We start from the raw sequence: 21,994 nt of genomic DNA on the forward strand, positions 1-21,994 counted from the left end.
ATTGACTGTGATTAGTAAGGTTGGTATGGTAAGGTGTTGTTACGGTAGGTATGCAAACACGTGCATGTGTAGGAAGGTTTTTACTTTTTACTACTACAGATCTGGGTGGTCACCCATCCGGGAACTAGTAGCAGCGGACGTAACTTACTCTCAGTCGTATTGCGCGACTGGTAGCGGCCGAGCCACACTTTTATTATTATTTTTGTCCGCAAAGTTACAACACAGAGTAAATAATAAGAATTCCATTGTAAAAGTAACACTTTATAGTCAAATAGTCAATAGCTATAACAAAAATATTACAGTTCAGACAACTTTACCTATAAATTATAATACTAATAAGTTATATGGTATATTTTAATATGTACGCACAATATTATCAATACGTTCTAAAAATGTATTGAACCAAAATATGTAACGAGTAATTTGGTAATAATTACTACACAAAAGTAACTTAAATTACATATAAATAACTTACAATAAAATGTAATTAAATAACCATCAAATTACTTAAATTTCGTTACACCAACTTGTAACTTAAGTTAAGTTACTCCCCAACACTGCCGAGCCACAAAAAATAATATAGGTAACGTCTATTGTCGGCGGCCCTTCTTAATTTATTTTCCACATCTGCCCGCACGAGCCAAGACGCGTTATTCGATACACGATCGTTTTGTTCGGTAACCACATTTTATTTTTTTTTTTTAGCAGTTTAACATTGAATTTCGTGTAATCATCATCACCATGGATGTGTACGACGAGTAACATCCGGGCTAGGTCTGTCTTGCTTGTCTCTCCAGAAATACGCGCACCATAATAATTATAGTATTGTTTTTTTTTTTTACATATATATATTAGACACACGTAGCAGTTTAAACAATTAAACTTTTTAATATACACGATAGTAATATTATAATAACTGTAACTTGCTGTGTAGTGTGTACGAGTGAGAACCAGAAAAATGACTTACTTCCAGGTCAATAGAAAACTCCTGTTGATGAAAATTCACTACTTTTTAGGAATTGGAGGTAAGAATATTATAAATGATAAAGTTAAAACAACAATAGAATGATATTATGCTCAATTGCAAAAAATAATATTGTGTGTATTTTATAATTAACGTTATATTGTAATATTATGGTACGTTGGATAAGTCGCTGCTATTTTAGTCGTGCAACATACACCTTTTATAATAATATTATGTTCGTTAAATTATTATATCGGGTTGTTATTATTTCTGATTTCGTGCAGAATCGTGTTTACCACTCTGATATATTATGCAGATACCTAGTACCCTAGTTTTAAAAATATTCAACACTCACAAGTAACTACAAATTACCTGATAATTATGAGTTTTTTTTAAATTTATACAAAATAATTCAAAATAAAAATATATTGATATGATTACTTTATGATTTAGAAAATTGAATTATATTTAGGTAAAAATGAGTTGATATTTTTGGATTAAAATAGAATGCTTTTTTTCAAATTCCACACTTATCACATAGGTACAATATGGAGGTAGGAAGTCAAACCAAAAATGTGACTAGGTAATAATTATAATAAAAAAAAAATTTTAGTGTGTAAGGAATTATTTTTTTGAAATATGGATACCACCTACCTATATAATAAAAAATTTGCATAATAAGTATTAACATCAAAGGTGCTGGATATATGTGTTGGATGTGTCCATTGACATACCTAGCATTATATTATAATATATTATAATCGACTTCATAACAATTTTATCCTAGTTTTTTTATTCAATAGAAGCGTTTGTTTTATTACAAAACAATATACATGCTTGAACATAATATAAACTTGGTAGACCTAACCTAACCTTAGCTGTATAATGTATAGGCGTATAATATTATATATTAATTAAAATGTAATCAATACCATAAAATGGAGTGATAATGGTCATAGAGGTGAATAGGGTCAAAAAATTGTTTTTTTCTTAGTTTTGACTGAAGAGAATTAAGTATAGCTGATATTAGTCATAAGCAAATTTCAGTATTCATTGTTTTATTTACCAAGGCATTTGAATTAAATGTTTAGTCTACAGGATATCGAATAGTTTATTGGTTTTATCATCAAACTATAACACCAACACCGTTATCAACATATTATTCACTATGTATTCGTTGTTGCTTTCTCTCTATTTGGCCTTAAAAAATATAATATTTTATAATTTTTTTTATAACTTTTTAAAAAAAAAATATTTTTCTGAAGTAGCTATAACATTTTTAAAAACATTTTACATATTATAATATAATTATGTTACGCTCAACAACCGTGGAGAGAGCTCTAGTCAATTTGCACCAAAATTGACCCAAAATATATACTGCAAAGCGTTTAGTTTTCACCAACGGTTTTGAAATTCTTTTGTCATTTTCACCTAAATTCAAATGAATTATTTTTTCGACAATACGCAGTACGCACACGTGCGTCCATAATAATAATAACTGTGGCTCGGATTTATTTGTGAATATATAATATATTATTATGTAATAAAATAATGAAAATAATATGGTAGCTTATAAAAAAAAAAAAAAAATATAATGCAAAAAGTAGAATTTGAACTATTAAGATTAAATCTTAGGTAAGTACTGGTTTGTTATATCGCCGCCCGGGCGTGTCAAAACTTTATAGCCTTATAATATCATTAAATACCTTTTTTTTTAAATAAATTATTATTATAGAAATTATAAAATAAGCTGTTGTTATCACTTATATATCTACTGTCTTATATACAGAGTGATTCATTTAAGAGAGTACACTAATTGTTTCGAAAAGTATTAACTATTTTCGAATTTTTTTTATTGTTGAAACCACTATTATTTAAACTTCTATTATACATATTAAAAAATTAATTACCATCACTTATGGGTTACTAATTTTGACTCTTGAGGGATTAAGAGAGAGTATTTCATAATATTTAAGAGGACGCCACTTGGGCATTTGTTGACTCCTATTTACAAACGTACAGCATGGAAAATTGTACGTTCAGAAGAACACATTTTACTCTGTAATTTCTATAATTAGAGTGAGTTTACCTCTAATGAAATTTAAAGCTCAGAATATTATCTAGAGCATCTCGGAGGATTTTATTGATGTTATTATTTTTAAGTAAGTTAAGATTGTTTTAAAACGTACAAAAAATGAACAGTTTAAAATTGTCATAATACTTGCTTCTTAATAAAAATATCAATAAAAGCCTCCGAGATGCCTTAGATAATAATCTTACATTTAAATTGTATAAGATATAGATTCAAACTAGTTTTAGAAATTACAGAGTAAGAAGTTTTATTGTGAACATTAAATTTGCCAAATTGCACTTTTGTAAGACAGAGACAAGAAATGCCCGTGTGTCGGCCTCTGAATAACAAAGTCACATAATGCTAAGTATGTCTATAAGTATATTTAAATTTTTAGTATCAAATACATGAGTAAAGAACTCTTTTAAATATCTTAAAGTTTTAGACATTAAATCGATTTTTCTCAAGACTACATTTGGAGTTGTGATAGTCTTGTTCTAGAGCTTTTAAGGACCTGCAAGGGCCAGGCCGGCTCGACCCGGTCCTCAGAAAGCCCGGTCCGTAGTGACATTAGACCGGGCTTTTTTAAGTCTTGGAATTTTATTCCGGGCCGGGCCGGGCTGGACTTCGAATAATAAATCAAGGATTGGACCGGGCTTTTTAAGGATTTTTCTTCGAAAATAAAGAATCACAATTTACAATAATAAATAATAATGGTAAAACCGACGTTGGTATATAATAATATATTGATTGGTGGGTATAATAAAGCTATTTATATACCATAATAATATTATACTTTTTTCACAATATTTTTTGGACCAGGCCGGGCCGGGCTTGGGGATACAATTTATGGACCAGACCGGGCTTTTTACGAGCTTAGCATTATTTTCGGACCGGGCCAGGGCTTTTTTTTCACAATATTTTTTTGGATCGGGCCGGGCCGGGCCTGAGGATAAAATTTACGGCTATTGCAGGTCTATGTGCGTTATTAAGATTTAAGTATTGCAATCAATGACTAAATCATTATAAATTATGATTTGATGATTTGGCAATACCTCGTATCTGACAATTTTTCGATTTTGACATTTTGGTATCATTCAATTCAGAATTTCAAGGAGAATAAAAACTATTTGAGGTTAAAATATAATATGGTTACTGATATTCTGGGAAAATACGTTAGTGTAATAACTTGTATCAGAATTTGATTTACAATTACTCGTATCTACACACGGTATAGTGTAAGCTGGATATAATTGTGCATTGCATTGTAGTATAATGGCTGTGGATACCAAAACAGAAATTCTGTCTTGTCAAGTGCACTTTTAAACTTTGCTGTTCTCAATAATGTAGTTATAGAACAAAAATTTTTGGAAAAAGGCCACACACAGATGAGTTGTGATAGTGTCCACAGTTGTATAGAACGAAAGTTAAAAAATACAGAGATACATTTACCATCAGACTTCATCCGGGTTACTAAAGAAGCACGAGTTAACCCTTCTCCATATAAAGCAACACTGTTAGACCATACATTTTTTACAGATTATAAAAAAAACCAAACTTATTTATCTATTAGACCGGGTAAAGGTAAAGGAGATCCAGAAGTCAGAGACCTAAGATGTCTGAAGTATGATCCTGCTACTAAAATGATTTATTTTAAAACCACATTCAGCGATTCCTATGAAATATTACCTTTACCTAGAAATAAACATTTTAAGCTAACAGAGGATTATGAAAAACTATACAGTAGCCAATTACCATTAACATTATCGAAATGGACAGATTTACAAAAACTCAAACATGTATTACTAATTGACACACATTCATTTTATGATACATTACCTCATGCAGCTTCATATAAGCAGAGGAAAGTTCAAGACATTTAAAAATGTCTAACTTGTTTTAAGTATTAATATTTTTAGTATATTGAGTTTATTTTGTTCTTTATACATTGATTAAAGTTGTTAAATTGTATTGTTTTTAAGTCTTATAAAGAAAAAAGTTAACATTTTTGAGTTTTAAGTTTTGTTATTAAATGTATTGAAAAGAAAAGACTCTTAATGTAAAAGTAAACGGTGCAATTCTTAATAATGATTTGATATTTTTAGTTTAAAGAATATTTTGTTTTTAAGTCTTATAAAGAAGAAAGTTAACTTTTTTGAGTTTTAAGTTTTGTTATTAAATGTATTGAAAAGAAAAGACTCTTAATGTAAAAGTAAACGGTGCAATTCCTAATAATGATTTAATATTTTTAGTTTAAAGTATATTTTGTTTTTAAAGTGAATGGTGTAAGCGCAAAAGAGTTAATTTGTTGTTTTTATATCAAAAAAATTTTGATATTTGTATTTTTTAATTTTTTTGTTGTACTGTATTGTTTGACTTAAAAAATATAAGAAAAAAATTTAATTTTGTTGAGTACCCATGAATACGTCTTTTTTTTAAGTTTTAATTCCAAAATGTATTGAAAAAAAAGACTGTCTTAATGTTAAAGTAAACTGTGCAATTCCTAATAATAATATTAGAATCAATAAAAAGGTAAATTTCAAAATTAAAGAATTAATAAAATTGTTACTTTTTTTTTAAATATTTTCCTAATTAATTCATAGTTTGTATTAAAAACAGAATCTAAAAATATTAGTTAGATAAAATATGAATTGTAAAATAAAAAAAAATAATAATTACATAATATAATTTTATACATTTATAATTTTTGAAATAACTTGTATCGTCATAATGCAATACCACGTAAAACTTTTTTTGTTGGAATAACACGTATCTACACTAAAAAAATTAAAAATAATGAAATTAATTGAAATAATTAAAAATTAGTGATTTAATTATATTTTTTTAGTAAATATTAAAGAATTGAGGTTTTTCCTATTTTACAAACAAAATAAACCGGGTTTTTGAGCCTCCTGAACAATTACTGAAATGTCAGATACGAGGTGTTGCCAAATCATCAACATTATATTTTTTTTTTACTTGTTCAGGTCATGCGTTTGGTCCTTTTTTGACTATAATATCAAAACAACGTGGTTATTCTGCATTCATTGTTGGTTTAATATTCATGCTACAACCAATTCCTGGAATGCTGATGAGACCAATTGTAGGTGCCGTTACAGATAAATACAAATGTCGTCGGTCTGTGTTTATTGCGAATTCAATAATCATGTTTCTATTGGTGTGTTTACTATCAATAATTCCTGGTACGACAGCAAAAGAGGAAATTAACGATTTGGATGTGATCAAGTCACCACTTTTTTGGATGTTTTGTACTACAATTGTCTTAATCAGAATGGTCGGAATGATGAATATGGTTCTAGAGGACACGATTTGCATGGATTTATTAGGTAAAAATAAATACTGTTTTTTTATTAAATTATTGATTCAAGATGGGGGGGGGGGGTCCATGGTCCCTCCAATTAACTCGTGTTTCGTACATGTTAAATTGTGTTTTTACATAATTAAGAAAAACAAATTTTATCATACTATACGAAGGAATTTTTAAAAACTTTTCGTCGCTTCAATTGTCAAAATTTTCAATTAATAGCATGACTTTTTTTTGTTATAAATTAACATTACCAGTATAACATTGTGATTATGCACAATTATAGATACCTATTTAAATTGACACAGCAAATCTCCGTTTGAGCAACTCCCCGGGTTAGGAGGGTGAAATATACTTTACGACCTATTTTCGTACCTACCAAATGGTTCGAACACTAACACCATGACACGAGATTTTTATATATTCGATGATTAAAAACTCAAAAATTGTATATGGACTTATAAGCTCCCCACGGCTTTGTGTTCTGAAAATGATCTGAACCCTCCCCATGACAAATTCCTAAATACGCCACTGTACCTGTTCTAATCGGTTCATGTTTTGTCATTATATTAAAACAGTCGGCTTCTTTACTTATATTATACCTATTGATACTATTATCAAATAACACGTACAATGTCATTATAATTTAATCGTCATGTGTTTTCTATCAAGGCAAAGACAAAAATAATTATGGAAAACAAAGGTTGTGGGGATCCATTGGTTGGAGTTTCTTTGCCATTATTTACGGCACATGTGTAGACTGGTACAGCGCAGGACTAGATTACAAAAACTATACTCCAGGTTACGTTATTGCATTGCTATGTTTCCTTTTAGATATATATGTGGTGTGTAACCTCAAGGTACAGTATATAATATTTATAAATCTAATAGACTTCTAGTTATAGTTATAGACTGTAGTTAGAACTATCCATCTTATTATGTGTGTTTGAGCACTCACGAATTACTTCCCATCTGGCCCTTAAATTGCCTCCCATGAAATTTTTTCAAAAAGGTTACTCCAAATTTCAAAAATTCGTTCACTTGAATTGCTTCCTAATTTAGGTAGTGACCCTATTCTACTGGAATCGCATCCGATAGTTAACGCCTATAACTAATAGATTTCTAACTTTAATATTAATAAATTAAATAAATTTATAAATGTCAAATTTTTTTAAATAATCAATACATACCTACAATTTAACAAAAAATAAAAAATAAAATTATAATACATTTTATTTCGCCTATTTTACTGTTAACGTTCATTCTTAAAAAATTATGTACCTACGCATAAACGTGTTATTTATGGTAACGGTTGCGCAACGAAACTGACTATGTTGAACTGGTGATGATGGACTACTCTTTAACTTACTTAAAATATCGACAGAAACAAGAGACATTTAGTGATGGACCAGATTACTGCATTTAACAAATTAATCTGTCTTTGAAATACTGTATACGTCTAAAAAATAATATATTTCAGACATCGAAATAATCATTGATATTACGTGTACAACTAACTATATTATATTAATAAAATATCTAGGTAACTATGGAAGGCAATTCGAGTAGGCCGTTTGGGAATTTATTTTCTAGGCAATTCGAGTGTCACCGTGTTTTTTGAACAAAAATTTACTGGCGAATAGGAATACTTTAAATTTTAATCCGATATATTTTATACGTTTTACTAGTGCAAATAAAATTCAATCGCTATTCACTTTTATACGGATAAAACAATCATAACAATTTGGAAGTCAAAATTGTGATTTAATTTTATTTTATTATTGTTTTCCAAACGTAAAAGCTCAATATATTTTGCTCAAATCGTTTTTAAGTTAGTTAAATTTGATGGTACAAACATGTCCCGTCTAATGATTTACTTCGTAAACATGTAAAAATTATTGGTTTACACATATTTCATGAAAATAACTACATATTTGTTTGTTATAGATTGTACAATCAAATGATACTAACATTTTAGCTTCTGACGTAAAAAAAGTATTCACTGAAGGTAAAGTACTCGCATTTCTTCTTTGGGTTGTTTTTATTGGATTTTTTATGTCTTTCATATGGAACTTCGTATTTTGGTGAGCAACAAATTACATACATTTCAATAATACATATATAAATGACCTATGTTTTATTTTTTCAAAACACTAAAAATATATAGTTATTTTAAAATACGTATTTTAGACAAACATAATATAATATGTGTAGGCAATTACGATAGTTAGTAATCTATGTGGTTATATTAAATTTAGTGTATAAAATAAAAAGAAATTCAACAGTATATTATGATAACCTCATTTAGATTTTAGATGAAAACTGTTTTCGATATCCATGATGATTACCTATATACAATTATTATCTTATAAATTAAGAACCAATATTGATAATAAACGATAGTGCTAAATTATGTTCTATTGACATAAATATACATAAATATTTCTATGTAATATATTAGTTTATGATACGTCTATACTTCCAACTCAAGTTGAACGTAATTTATAGATAAATAAAAAAAACTATTCTCTACTCTCAAATTCTATACCTTGATTCTAAATCCCAATATTGTATTATGATAATAATATTATTTCATTTTTAAATAGTATAAAACATACGGGATAAGTAACCGGCGATTTTGAAGATCAATTATTTTGAATGAACATAATAATAATATTAACATACTTAGATAATTTTGTTGGTTAGGGGCTAATAAAAAATCACAGTATTATACACATTTAGGTACCTGGAAGACTTGTCGAATGAGTTCCACCCCGAGACAAAATCTTGGATGAAGACTCTCCAAGGAACAGCCTTACTAATTCAATGTTTTGGTGGCGAAGTGCCGTCGTTCCTTTTTTCCAGTAAATTGTTACTTGAAAACCGTTTTACAACTGATAAAACTGATTGTTTTCTATATTATATATTATTATAGGCTACATACTGAAACGTGTGGATCACATGACCATATTGTCCGTAGTGTTTTTCACGTTCACGTGCATATTCTCTTCGTACACGATCATCGAGAACCCTCTTTGGGCTTTACCAGTGGAATTACTCAACGGCATAACGTTTGCAATGTCTTATTCGGCAGCCATTTCGTATGCGGCACTTATTACTCCTGTCGGTGCTGAAGGAACACTGCAAGGAGTCGTCGGGACGGCTTACATGGGAATAGGTTCGATATATTTTTAAGTTTGCATATTATTAAAATAATATTAAGGGCGTCGGAGCCGGTGTCGTAAGATTCTTTTACCCTCAATAATTTTGAACTCCCCCCGTAAAATATCCTAGGTTATATATAGTTACCTGGTGTAAATATATACTAGAATATTTTGTCATCCCTGGGGGAAAAATATATCCTAGGCGGGTCCTAAATAGGTATCGAACAGTAGATTAGTGGAAAAGTATTATAATAATTAACGTAGCAATTAAAATATAAAATATAATATTCAAATTTTATGGAATTGAGAAATATTGGAAAAACCGGCACCGACATCCTTAAGGGAGTTGCAAATGGACAATTTTTAAAATGTTCAAAATTTTATAATTGCAAGAATGCGTGTATTGATAATAAATGCATGTATTTAGGAACAACATTTTAAAAGAGTGGCATGATCGCTCTCGAGTAGACATAATACTACTAAATTCAAATCAATTTTCAAAAGTATAATCACATTACCTGTAGGTATATTATTATTGATAAACAATTGGTAAATTTTGATTGAAATAACTGGCCATTTGCAACCCTTTTAAATACATAATATAAATTATACACTGTGTAACAAAAAGTGCTGAAAATTTTAAAATTCAAAATTGATACAACCTAGTATGAAAAAAAACATGAACATTATATTGTGGTCAACCGTGTTTTGGTAATTACGATTTACTGTATTTGTACGTATTAATCATTTCTATGATGCTCAGCGATTCCTTGTACTTTGGTCCTCCTTGTACTTTTGGCCCAAATATGCAAATCTAGTTATTGCAAATTCATATTTGTGGAAATCAACTAGATTAACATTTTCTTTACGTAAACACTTTAACGCATGTAATTATGTAAGCCAATCCCGTGGCTCCTTTAGGATCACGCCGCGGGTACGTACAGATATAAATATAGGAACTAGTTAGAATCTTAGTTAGAATTATTTCATACTAGTTTAACTGCCCTAGTTATCACGCACGAGCGTAACCTCTGTCTACAATTTTTTAGTTTTAGATTCTGAGTGAAACGATGAATGTATTGATTTTACAATGATGTGTGTTTTTTTTTTTATTTTTTTTTTTATTTTTTTTTTTATTTTTTTATTTTTGTGTCTGTGTACACGATAAGTAGTCGAAATAATGCTTCGATTTTCGACTTCAGTATCTTGTTCGATGGGAAAGTGAATATCGTTGGTGCATTGGGGAGGTCAAAATTTTAATTTCCCAGTAGTTTTCAAAAGCGATGTGAAAAACAAAAGAAAAATTAAGGAAAAACGGGAATTTTTACGCAAAATCGATTTTTAACAAAATCGATTTTGGTTATTGGTGTAACTCTAAAACAAATGACCGTAGATGCATGAAATTTTCACTGGTTGTTTATATTTGCATTTTCTATACACAATACAATTTTGAAAATAATTTGACTTTTTTTGAACTGTTTACGGACATTGTCAGTTTTCAGTTTTTTTAAATTTTTTTTCTATAAATATCAATAAAATTTTATTTGTTGGGTAAAAAAGCTTGAAAATTTAATAGAAGGCTCCTAGGTTATTGTTTCAAAGGCAGATGAAAAAAATTAAAAATCCTTAGTCACAGTTTTTTTTTATACACGTTTAAAGTTCAAATCTTGAAAAAATACGGAAAAATCACGAAAATTTGCAAATTATTTTGAGTTAGAAATTCATAAAAAATTTTCTTTTTAAATCTAAGATTTTGAAATCTAATACAAGATTCCTCATAAGTTTGTCTAACTTTATCAAAAAAAAAATTTCTACAAGAAAGTCAAATTAAATTTTTATGAGCGTTTTAAATTCATATTTTTACAACATTAGATATTCACTCGATTTCTCATGTACCGATTTCCTTATTTTCTTGTAATTCAAAAACGAATAACTGTAGATACATGAAAATTTCACTGAATGTTTATATTAGCATTTCCTATACACCATACAATTTTGAAAATATTTTGACACTTTTTGAGCTGTTTACGGGCATTTTCAGTTTTCAATTTTTTTAGTTTTTTTTTCTATAAATATCAATAAAGTTTTATCTGTTGGGCCAAAAAGTGTAAAAATTTAATACAAGACTCCTGATATATTTTTACAATAGCAGTTGAAAAATATTGAAAATACATAGGCACAGTTTTTTTTTATAAGCATTTAAAGATCAAATTTGGACAGAATTTATCAAAATCTCGAAAATTATCAACCATTGTAATTAATAAATTATAAAATGTTCAGTTTTTATAGCTAAGGATTGAAAATTTAAAACAAGATTCCATGTAAATAGATAATTCGGTTACCAAAAAATCTAAAAAATACACAACCACAGTTTATTTGTATAGTCATTTTAAGTTCAAATTTGGACGAAATTACATAAAAACCTAGAATAACTATTTTAGTTATTTTGTTGTGATTGTATAATATTATTCGTGGGCACTTGAAACTTCTAATTTGTAATATTTTCATCGATATATTATGATGATAGTATCACGGTTTGTTGTTGATGTATAACGCGTTATATGTACCTAATGGATATTGTGATATGATTAATTTGGAATTTATTATAGGTCAATTTTTTTTTTAATACCATAGATAAGTGTATAATATGTCTTATACCTAGACTGACATATCGTCTCCACTCAGAATCGTTTTTCTTATACAATGATATATCATTGAATTCAAATTTAATACCATCCATTATACAGTGACCCACTTGTAACCTACAGTACAGCAGAGCGACATCCACTTGCCCACCTTTTTTAATACATAATTTTTAAGTGTTACTATTTCTAATATAGGTATATTAAATATACTTATATAAATACATATATCAAGTTTTACTTTTTTTCAAATCAACTGGCGTGATTCCTATTTCTAACAAACAGACCTACAACAAGACGTTATACTTCGTTATTAAATAATTAATTGTAAAAGTGTATTTCTTCGGTTGTAAGCAGAGCATTCTATATCATTATATATCACGTTTCAAAGCATTCATTATTCATTTAGCAAGGACCAGACCAGTACTACTTCCAAACATAAACACTTTGTAAGTTATTATTGTGTAGTATATATTTTGTATGTCTGACAGTACACGTAATAATTGACAGATAGACGCGTATAATCGTATAACTATAACGTATAACGTATAATCGTATAACGTATAACGTATGTCGTATAACGTATAACGTATAACTATTGCTGCCACAACATTGAGATTATAGTAACCGCTGTTGGGAAGGCGCCTTCTTTCTCGGGAGGCACGGATTAGAGATGTTCCGGGTACCCGGCAATCACTCGATGGCCGGGTACTGGATATCATATTTAAGACTCAGCTCTTAAATATGATATATTTATATATATATATCGGCGTAGTACCTACATTTTTACCCGGCCCTTATTTAGTACCCGGTTAAATACTACATTTTTACACGACTCGTATCCAATGGCAAACGCTGATAATCTATTTATAAATATATGCATGCATATAATTATTAGTATAACGGGAAATCTAAAATTCTAGGGTAATAAATTATAATTTATTTTGGTACATATTGGAATAACTGAACCGATTTACAATAGCCAGTTGATTATAAACAAATCATGTTTTTCTTCTACGAATTACAAAAATAAATCTCGTGTTCACTGTCTAATGTCTATATAGTTTATACTTGATACTTTGATAGTAGTATAATACCCATTTCGTATTTACATTTTTACTCTGACAATACTCGATACCCGGTTAGTATTAAAATTTTTAGTCGGCCAATACTCGATACCCGGTTAGTACTATACATTTTACTCGGCCAATATTCGACACCCGGTTAGTATAAAAAAATTTACTCGGCCAGTACTCGGTTTAATACCAGATTTTCTACCCAGAACATCTCTAGCACAGATAGTCAGCTTTCCATTTTTATAGCAAAATGTGAATTTCTTTTTGATAACTTGACCGATACTATTAAACTGCTATTACTGCGAGCTATAATAGTCAACATAGAGGGGAAATATCACGAATTTAATACCTGGGATCAATTAAAAAATTACCTTAAAACAATATAATACAAAACTTCGCATTCTATTAACTACCTGCAGAAACAATTAACAGCTATGAAACAACGAAACGGTGAGAACATACCGAATTTCTCTAACCGTATACGACAAACTTGCAAGGCTGGGCAAGTTAATGATTTTTTTTAACTCAGTTAAGTTAAGTTAATATGCACCAATAAGTTAAAAGTTAAAAGTTAATTTAATTTTAGGTTAACTCAGTTAAGTTAAAAGTTAATACACATTTTTTTTAAACTTTTTATTAAGTTAAAAAAAAGTTAATTTTTTTTTTTTGCATATTTTATTTTCTTACAAACCCTGAAACCCAAAACTAATTTTTGGACTGTGACTAGAAAAATGTTTATACTCCATACAGTATATTATTGAACTTCATTGAAGTTTTCATTTCTAAAAAAAGAACAGTAGTTACCTTACCTATATATAATAAGTAGTAAATAAATACCTAAAAATAATGAATTAATATTAATTAATCATGCCTTGAAAACAGATACTATTTGTGTGTGTGGGTTTGAAATGGAATATTACTGTGTTTAATAAATAATCACTAAATATTTTATTAAATAGATAGGTACTAGGTATTACATACTTAGTAAAATACTTAAATATAACATATAATTTAAAGTAAAAGATAATAAATAAGTTGAAATAGTTGGATAATTATATAATATTTTATTATTTCAGAATACACATTTTAGTCATATAGATATAGTTATTATATTTTATATAGTATATTATATTTTAATAAATTATAAACGTGCATACTGCATACTGTTTGTGTCGTTCGTGTATAACCAAAAGTTCACAACTGAACAATGATAAAATTTCAGGACCACATCACACAAAATCATAATATCGATAATTGGTTTATGTTTATTTTTAGGCTAGTTGGATTTATATTTTTTTCCCGAAATGGCGACTTCGGTTATTGATAACAATAATATACCCATAAGGGTATAGCCATAAATCATAATGCCATAGAGTCATAATGGGACAATATTATTATGTCTATATTTTTATTGTTACTTGATATAATTATTTAATAATAATATAAAACCTTTTATTATAAAATATTTTCTGATGTATCACTATACAGGGTGTTTCTTTAGAGTACAGAGTGATTGGAAAAATATAAAATTTTTAAAAATTAACTTAACTTATTTTGTAAAATGAAAATCAACTCGTTGATTTCACGTTAATAAAAAAAAGAATTTAATAAGTTAATAGTTAAGTTAATGAATATCCAAAAGTAACTAGTTAAGTTAAAAAGTTAAGATAAAATTAACTTTTTAACTTAACTTTAACTTTTTAACTCGTTAATGCCCAGGCTTGCAAACTTGTCACCAACCCACAAGAGCGCTTTAACATTAGGCGAAACAGCAGCCAAATCGCGATTAATAGCCGAGACCATGTTAATTACCGCACTTATCGTATATTTTATGAAAGATATTAACCCTTCAATACGCCTTATTTTAGAAACGCGCAATATTACGTCGTATGAGGAGTCAGTAAAAATAGCAACAGATTAAGAAAACGTATTTGAAAAAAACTATAATTAAAATAATAATCGACCATTTTTTGATAACAACCGTGTTTCTAATAAAATATAAAATTGTATAAAATGTAATCGGTGCAGTAAAATGGATCATTACGCTAACGAGTGTAGGTTAGGGGCATCAGGCTCGTCGGGTTTTAGGAATATAATAAACAATCGCATGGAGAATAAAACAAAGCGAACAGGCCACGTACAATTTTGCAAGTATTGTAAACGTCCTAACCACGATAATTCCGAATGTCGGAAACGAATTTATAATGAAAAGAAAAAAAAGCAAAATTTGGGGTGATAATCAAAATAGAACAACGGGTGAGTTAAAAAACATTCAAGTAATAACTACACAGATGGAATAGGAACTCGAAATAATTAACGTGAGCAGTTTCGCATCGGGTAGTAATCTATAGACTCGGGACATAGATGAATATTATTATAAGTTATCAGCTTAAATATGGACCTAGTGACTGTAAATGAGTCGGACGAAAAAAAGATCAAGGGCATCAGTTCTACAACTATCAAAACGTTAGGTTCAGATTCAGATTAATGACGTAACTTTTATATTAATTACTAAGTTTGACATAGTAAAAGACGTTTATCCGATACCCGGTAGTGGCATAATTGGCCGCACATTTTTGAAGGAAAATAATGCCATATCAGATATGAACCAAAAAATGTTGTTAATTACCGATCGCGAGTGTGAACTATCATTAATTATTATACCTCTACGAAGTAACTGCGTTATGCTAATTAAAAATGCGAGGAATATTCAGTGCAAAAAAATAACTATAACGAAACATTATTTAAATGACGACGCATCTTAATAATAATAATAATAATAATAAACGTAATAATCGCAAACCGGTAAATACAAATGTATTATAATAATTAGTAACGTAATAAACATATCCGAACAACCATAGGTATATCTTATCGAGGAATTGACCTCGCGGAACTTGGACTGGGAACCTTACCATGAAAATATACGAGTAATTTCGAATAATATAAACCGAATAATAAAAAATAATATTAGCCGCCTAATAAAGAATCCAAATTAATGCTATTGTAAGAAAAGTATGATAGGAATTTATGATAGGAAAAGTACGAAATAAAATTCAAATTTTAAATGTCCAAAACTAAAAAATAAGAGGTGTTATGAATTTCAACTCCTAAATTTATACTTTGCATGCGATATCTACCAATATAGGCCTACCAATAAGTATAACCTATATGGTTCAAATTTCAAGTTTGTCCCACTACGAGAAGAGCACCACAAAACATTGCATTTTTTTCATTACACAATTTTTTTTTTAACCCCCAAACATACCTAAGACAATAATGTCAACAATCGAATACCTTTAACCATTATTACTTTAGCAACCTAATAAAGAATCCAAATTTATGATATTGTAAGAAAAGTAACCGTGAAGTAATTAATTACGATTAACTATAATAACAAATTAAAATAATAATATTGATTTGTATGTTAAAATAAAAATAATGAACTATGTTTGCAAACAATTTTGTTTGTTTTTTTTTTGTTTTTAGTGTTATTAGACTACCGATTAAATTACTTAAGTGTATAAAAAAGGTAGTTATAAGAAAAACTTATTTAGATCTTGTAAATTAAACCTATACCAATAATTATTTCAATTAAAAGTATTAATGCAGATCTTACTAAACTTTAGAGGACCATAGAAAATAAACTAGCCAACCAAAATTGATAATTTGACTATCAACATTTTCTGAAAAAAAAAGCTTTACCATAATCCATTAAAAAATATAGTAGTTGCCATTTAAAAAATAAAGTTGATTTTGCTAATGGTACACCTGCGTCCTTAAAAATTTTGAAATTGTTATCAAAAATTGCCTGTTAAAAATAAAGAAACACGTCTTTTTTTGTTTTAACGAAATCCTATGTCATCGATCCATAATCGTTAAAAAAACCCACGTACAATGACATAAGATACACCCTGTATAACCTATTTACGTGGAACCTTGTTTTAAATTCACAATCCTTAGCTATAAAAGTTAAACATTTTATAAATTTTTAACTACAAAATAATTATTAAATTTTAAATTTGATAAATTTTGTCAAAATTTGAACTTTAAGTGCTTATAAAATAAAAATGTACCCATGTATTTTTAATATTTTTCAACTGCTATTGTAACAATATATCAGGAGTCTTGCATTCAATTTTCACGTTTTTTTACCCAACAAATAAAATTTTATTGATATTTATAGAAAAAAAAACTAAAAAAATTGAAAACTGACAATGTCCGTAAACAGCTCAAAAAGAGTCAAATTATTTTCAGAATTTTATCGTGTATATAAAATGTTAAAATAAACATTCAGTGAAAGTTTCAAGTATCTACAGTCATTCATTTTTTATTACAACAAAATAAGAAAATCGTTACATGAGAAATCGAGTGATTATCAAATGTTGAAAAAAAATATCAATTTCAAACGCTCATAAAAATTTAATTTTACTTTCTTGTAGACATTTTTTTTTTTTGATAAAAGTAGATAAATTTATAGATAATCTTGTATTACATTTTCAAATCTTAGATTGAAAAAGAAAAATTTTTATCAATTCTCAACTCTAAATAATAGCAAATTTGCTAATTTTTGTGATTTTTCATTATTTTGTCAAGATTTAAAGTTTAAATGCTTGTAAATAAAAACTGTGACTATGGATTTTAATTTTTTTCATCTGCCTTTGAAACAATAATCTAGGAGCCTTCTATTAAATTTTCAAGCTTTTTTACCCAACAAATAAAATTTTATTGATATTTATACAAAAAAAAACAAAAAAAAATGGAAACTAAAAATGTCCGTAAGCAGCTCAAAATAAGTCAAAATATTTGGAAAATGTTATGGTGTATAGGAAATGCAATTATAAACATTCAGTCAAAATTTCATGTCCCTACGGTCATTTGTTTTAGAGTTACACCAAAAACCAAAATCGATTTTCCTTAATTTTTCTTTTGTATTTCACGTCGCTTTTGAAAACTACTGGGAAATTTTTACTTTTGACCCCCAAAGTACCAACTAGATTCACTTTCCTATCAGAAAAGTTACTGTTGAAGAAAATCCAAGCACTTTTACCGTCCTAAAAGGTGATGACAGACACAATAATAAAAAAAAAAATAAAAAAAAATAAAAAAATAAATAAAAAAATAAAAAAAAACACACATCATTGTAAAATCAATACATTCTTTGCTTCGCTCAGAATCTAAAATTCACACAATATATCTTTATAAATTGTAGCCTATGTGTTATTCTGATTTATAAGCTATATGTAAAGTTTCATTAAAATCCATTCAGTAGTTTTTACGTGAAAGAGTAACAAACATACTTACAAACTTTCGCGTTTATAATATTAGTAGAATTATTTATTATAGCCTGAAAGTTGAATTAATATCATAATATTATTATTTTTTATTCGTTGCTAAGGTGATAAACAAAGCGTTAAAAATTAAAATCCCAGCGATTTTTCGTAATTTATTGGTTATTTTTCCAGTGGCATTAAGTTATCTATTGAGACAATCGAAAAATGACCTCTCTAAAGTACCATCTTGATCCAATTTGGTAAAAGATAAGGTACTACATATTGAAATCAAAGCTCTTCTTCTAGTAGAATTTTTTTACACAGGATAAACAATAAATAAATAAATAAATAAATAAATAAAAACCATTGTAAAATCACTAGCTTCCTCGCTCCGCTCAGAATCTAAAATTATCGACAATTATTTAAACCATTTAAATAAGGAAGAGAAAAACAATTGGTTAGAATTAATCAAAGATTGTGTCGATTTATTTTACGTAAATGGGGAACATTTAAGCACTACCTACTGATGTAGTAACAAATAAGATAAATACACAGCACTGGGCGAAACCTATTAACATACGACTTTACCGTTTACCATGGGCATATAAACAAGAAATAGAGAAACAAGTAATACATACATGAAACAGAATAATGTAATACGTCATTGCACTTCACCTTTTAATTTTCCATTGGTAGTGGTTAAGAAAAAGAGAACAGACCAAAATGGGAAACAGAAACATAGAATCTGCAGTGTGGATTTTCGTAAGTTTTATGAAATAACGGAAAACGAAGCCTATAACTTACCAAATTTACTCAACATTTTAGAATCCCTAGAGTCGTCAAAGTACTTTTCAACCCTTGACCGTAAAAAAAAATTAAAATTAAAAAAAAAATCATTTTTGAGCAAAATAAATGCTGATCAACCCATTGCGAACGCAAGTCACACATTAAATAAAGCTAAGGTAAATTACAGCGTGATAAAAAAGGAACTACTAGCAATAATTTGGGCAGTGAAATATTTTAGAGCGTATCTCTACGGACGAAAATGTAACATGGTCACGGATCACCGACCTCTTACTTTTTTATTCGGAATTAAAGACGTTTCAATGTTTCATCGCGAATCGTGCGGTGGCGATTACAGTTATCGGAATATAACTATACAATAATCCATAGGGCAGGATCCGAAAATACGAACGCCGACTGTCTATCACGAATACTACGAACCGATGATTTAACTAATTTAAAATACGATAATTTTCTTATCGCGAAAGCAACAAATATTTTTAATTCAAAATTAATTGATATAGTTTGTTGTAGCATAAAAGACGCCTCACGCCAAAAGTTACGCACGTAGTACTCTCATATTACACTTGCACACATAATTATTTAATAACGAAGTCTGACGTCTCGTCGTTGGTTTGTTTGTTGGAAATAGGAATCACACCAGTTAATTTGAAAAAGTAAAACTTTATACGAGTATAATTAATATATATTAGAAATAATAAAACTAAAAAATTATGTATTTAAGAATTTATAGACAGAGGTTACGCTCATGCCCGAGAGTCAGTGCAGTTAAGCTAGTATGAAAATGAAATAATTCTAATCTTAAGTAGGTACAAACTAGTTGCTATATTCATACTATATTTATCCTCAAGGAGCCAAGGAATTAGTTTACAAAATTACATACGTTAAAATGTTTACGTAGAGAAATTTTTCCTCTAGTTATTTTCTACAAATATGAAATTTGCAATAACTATAATATTAGAAAATTTGGGCCAAAGTTGCCTACGCCCTACAAGCAGGGCCAAAGTACGAGGATTCGCTGAGCATCATAGAAATTATTAATACGTAAATATATACAGTAATCCGATTACTTATATCTGAAAATTCCAAGAAAAAATATTTTGAAAAATGTTATTACGTTTTCAAATTACATATTTTACTCAAAAAAATATTGATAATTTCAAATAAAATCAAAAATAAGCTACTTGATTTAAATAAACATTTTACCATCGATATTTTTCTAAGAATAAGATTTTAAAAATGGGTATTTTAAATTTTTGGCAATTTTTTTTTATTTTTAGTATTAAAAGTAAAAATAAAAATTTTTATAATATATATTATTATTGCCCAAGCGTCTATACATATTATACGAGAAAATCAGTTTTAAAATATTGATTTTAATACAAGTTTTTTCGTTTGTCAGGTCATCTTATTGCACTTTGTATACTTATATAATATAAGCTATTGAAAACATTTTAACTTTACATTAACGATGTTGGTTGGTTGGTTGTGTCTTAGGTTCGCCCATTGGAAGCATCATAGGTGGTTATATGTTTAAACATATTGGAAGTATTGCTACGTTTAAGATGTTGAGCGTGGTCGCATTTTTCATTTGTGCGATACAAATTATTGTCAATTATATATTAAGGCGTTTGTCTAAAAATGATGACATAAATAGTAATGTTCAAACTAAGGATATCAAAAACGACATAAATTTAACATAGTATTATTTTAGCTGGAAATTATTATGTTATTACTTATAAAAGAAATATCTGAATTGTCGTGTTTTTTGTTTTTTGTTTTTTGTTCAATATTTTATATATTTTAGATTTTTATACTTAAATATCCACCAAAAAGTCTCAGACATTTCCCAACTATTATTACAGGTAAACATGTTGCAATACATTAAAACATAATTTCTAGTAATAATTAACGAATACATAGATTGCGTGGATATTTTAAACCTTAATTCATTTTTCAGAAACTTTCCTTTTAATGGAAAAAATATTAGTAAATATTTAATCTGATGACGAGAAAAAAAAATTTAACATGATTATAGTTTTATTTAAATATTAACTGTTTTTTGTGTTTGTTTTAGTCCTACCTATCACAGAATCTACACTGGAAGAATATTTTTTAATACACTGTAATACAAGAAAATAAACTTTCTACATTTTGAATTCCACACAATATTATTATATAATGCTATTATTAAATAAAACATATTATTTATGGTATGTGACATTTTAAAAACTAAAACTATCATAATTAATGACCTCTTTGATAATTTAAAATTAAAATTAAGTTTACATTACTTTTCAATTTCAAATTAATATCGAGTGAATCAAAATAATTGCCTATTATAAAATAAATCAAAAATACAAATATATTTTTAAGTACTTATTATATGATTCAGTTTTAATCACAAAACGTGTAGTAAAAAATATATTTCTGTAGTATGTTTTTCAATGATGTATTAATTTATCAGAGTAGTAGTCAAAATAATAATGACAAAGTTTGTCCGAAAATGTCATCATCGCATCATGAGCCAGAACTAAAAAGTATACATTTTGTAAAATATAAATTTAAGAATAGGTCATAATTCATAATAATATAAGGTCTTTGGATTTTGGATTTGTATTATTGTTATATTGTTTTTTTGAATAACTGAAAACAAAAATAATTGTGTATTTTAG

General features: G+C 28.0%; 1 protein-coding gene across 2 annotated transcripts; it reads left to right on the plus strand.

Annotated features, from left to right (window-relative positions):
- Positions 1 to 641: 641 nt before the first annotated feature.
- On the plus strand, positions 642 to 21,239 carry LOC132947898 (major facilitator superfamily domain-containing protein 6-A-like). Of its 2 annotated transcripts, none has more exons than XM_061018153.1 (8): positions 642 to 822; positions 935 to 1,025; positions 6,023 to 6,382; positions 7,033 to 7,220; positions 8,308 to 8,444; positions 9,103 to 9,224; positions 9,296 to 9,538; positions 20,817 to 21,239. In XM_061018153.1, the coding sequence occupies exons 2-8, from the start codon at positions 959 to 961 to the stop codon at positions 21,020 to 21,022; spliced, it is 1,323 nt and encodes a 440-aa protein (XP_060874136.1). In that variant the 5' UTR covers positions 642 to 822; positions 935 to 958; the 3' UTR covers positions 21,023 to 21,239. The 2 variants fall into 2 exon arrangements, with proteins under 2 accessions (XP_060874136.1, XP_060874137.1); XM_061018154.1 differs by having other exon boundaries at positions 712 to 774.
- Positions 21,240 to 21,994: the final 755 nt, after the last annotated feature.

Source organism: Metopolophium dirhodum, chromosome 6 (assembly GCF_019925205.1).
Source record: "Metopolophium dirhodum isolate CAU chromosome 6, ASM1992520v1, whole genome shotgun sequence".
Classification (NCBI taxonomy): Eukaryota; Metazoa; Arthropoda; class Insecta; order Hemiptera; family Aphididae; genus Metopolophium; species Metopolophium dirhodum.

What these genes read in the sequence shown, in the direction of transcription:
- LOC132947898 (XM_061018153.1), top strand. Translation starts at nt 959, where the DNA reads ATGACTTACTTCCAGGTCAATAGAAAACTCCTGTTGATGAAAATTCAC. An exon ending in GATTTGCATGGATTTATTAG is followed by an intron (nt 6,383 to 7,032) that starts GTAAAAATAAAT and finishes TTTTCTATCAAG; the next exon opens with GCAAAGACAAAAATAATTAT. An exon ending in GACGGCTTACATGGGAATAG is followed by an intron (nt 9,539 to 20,816) that starts GTTCGATATATT and finishes GTTGTGTCTTAG; the next exon opens with GTTCGCCCATTGGAAGCATC.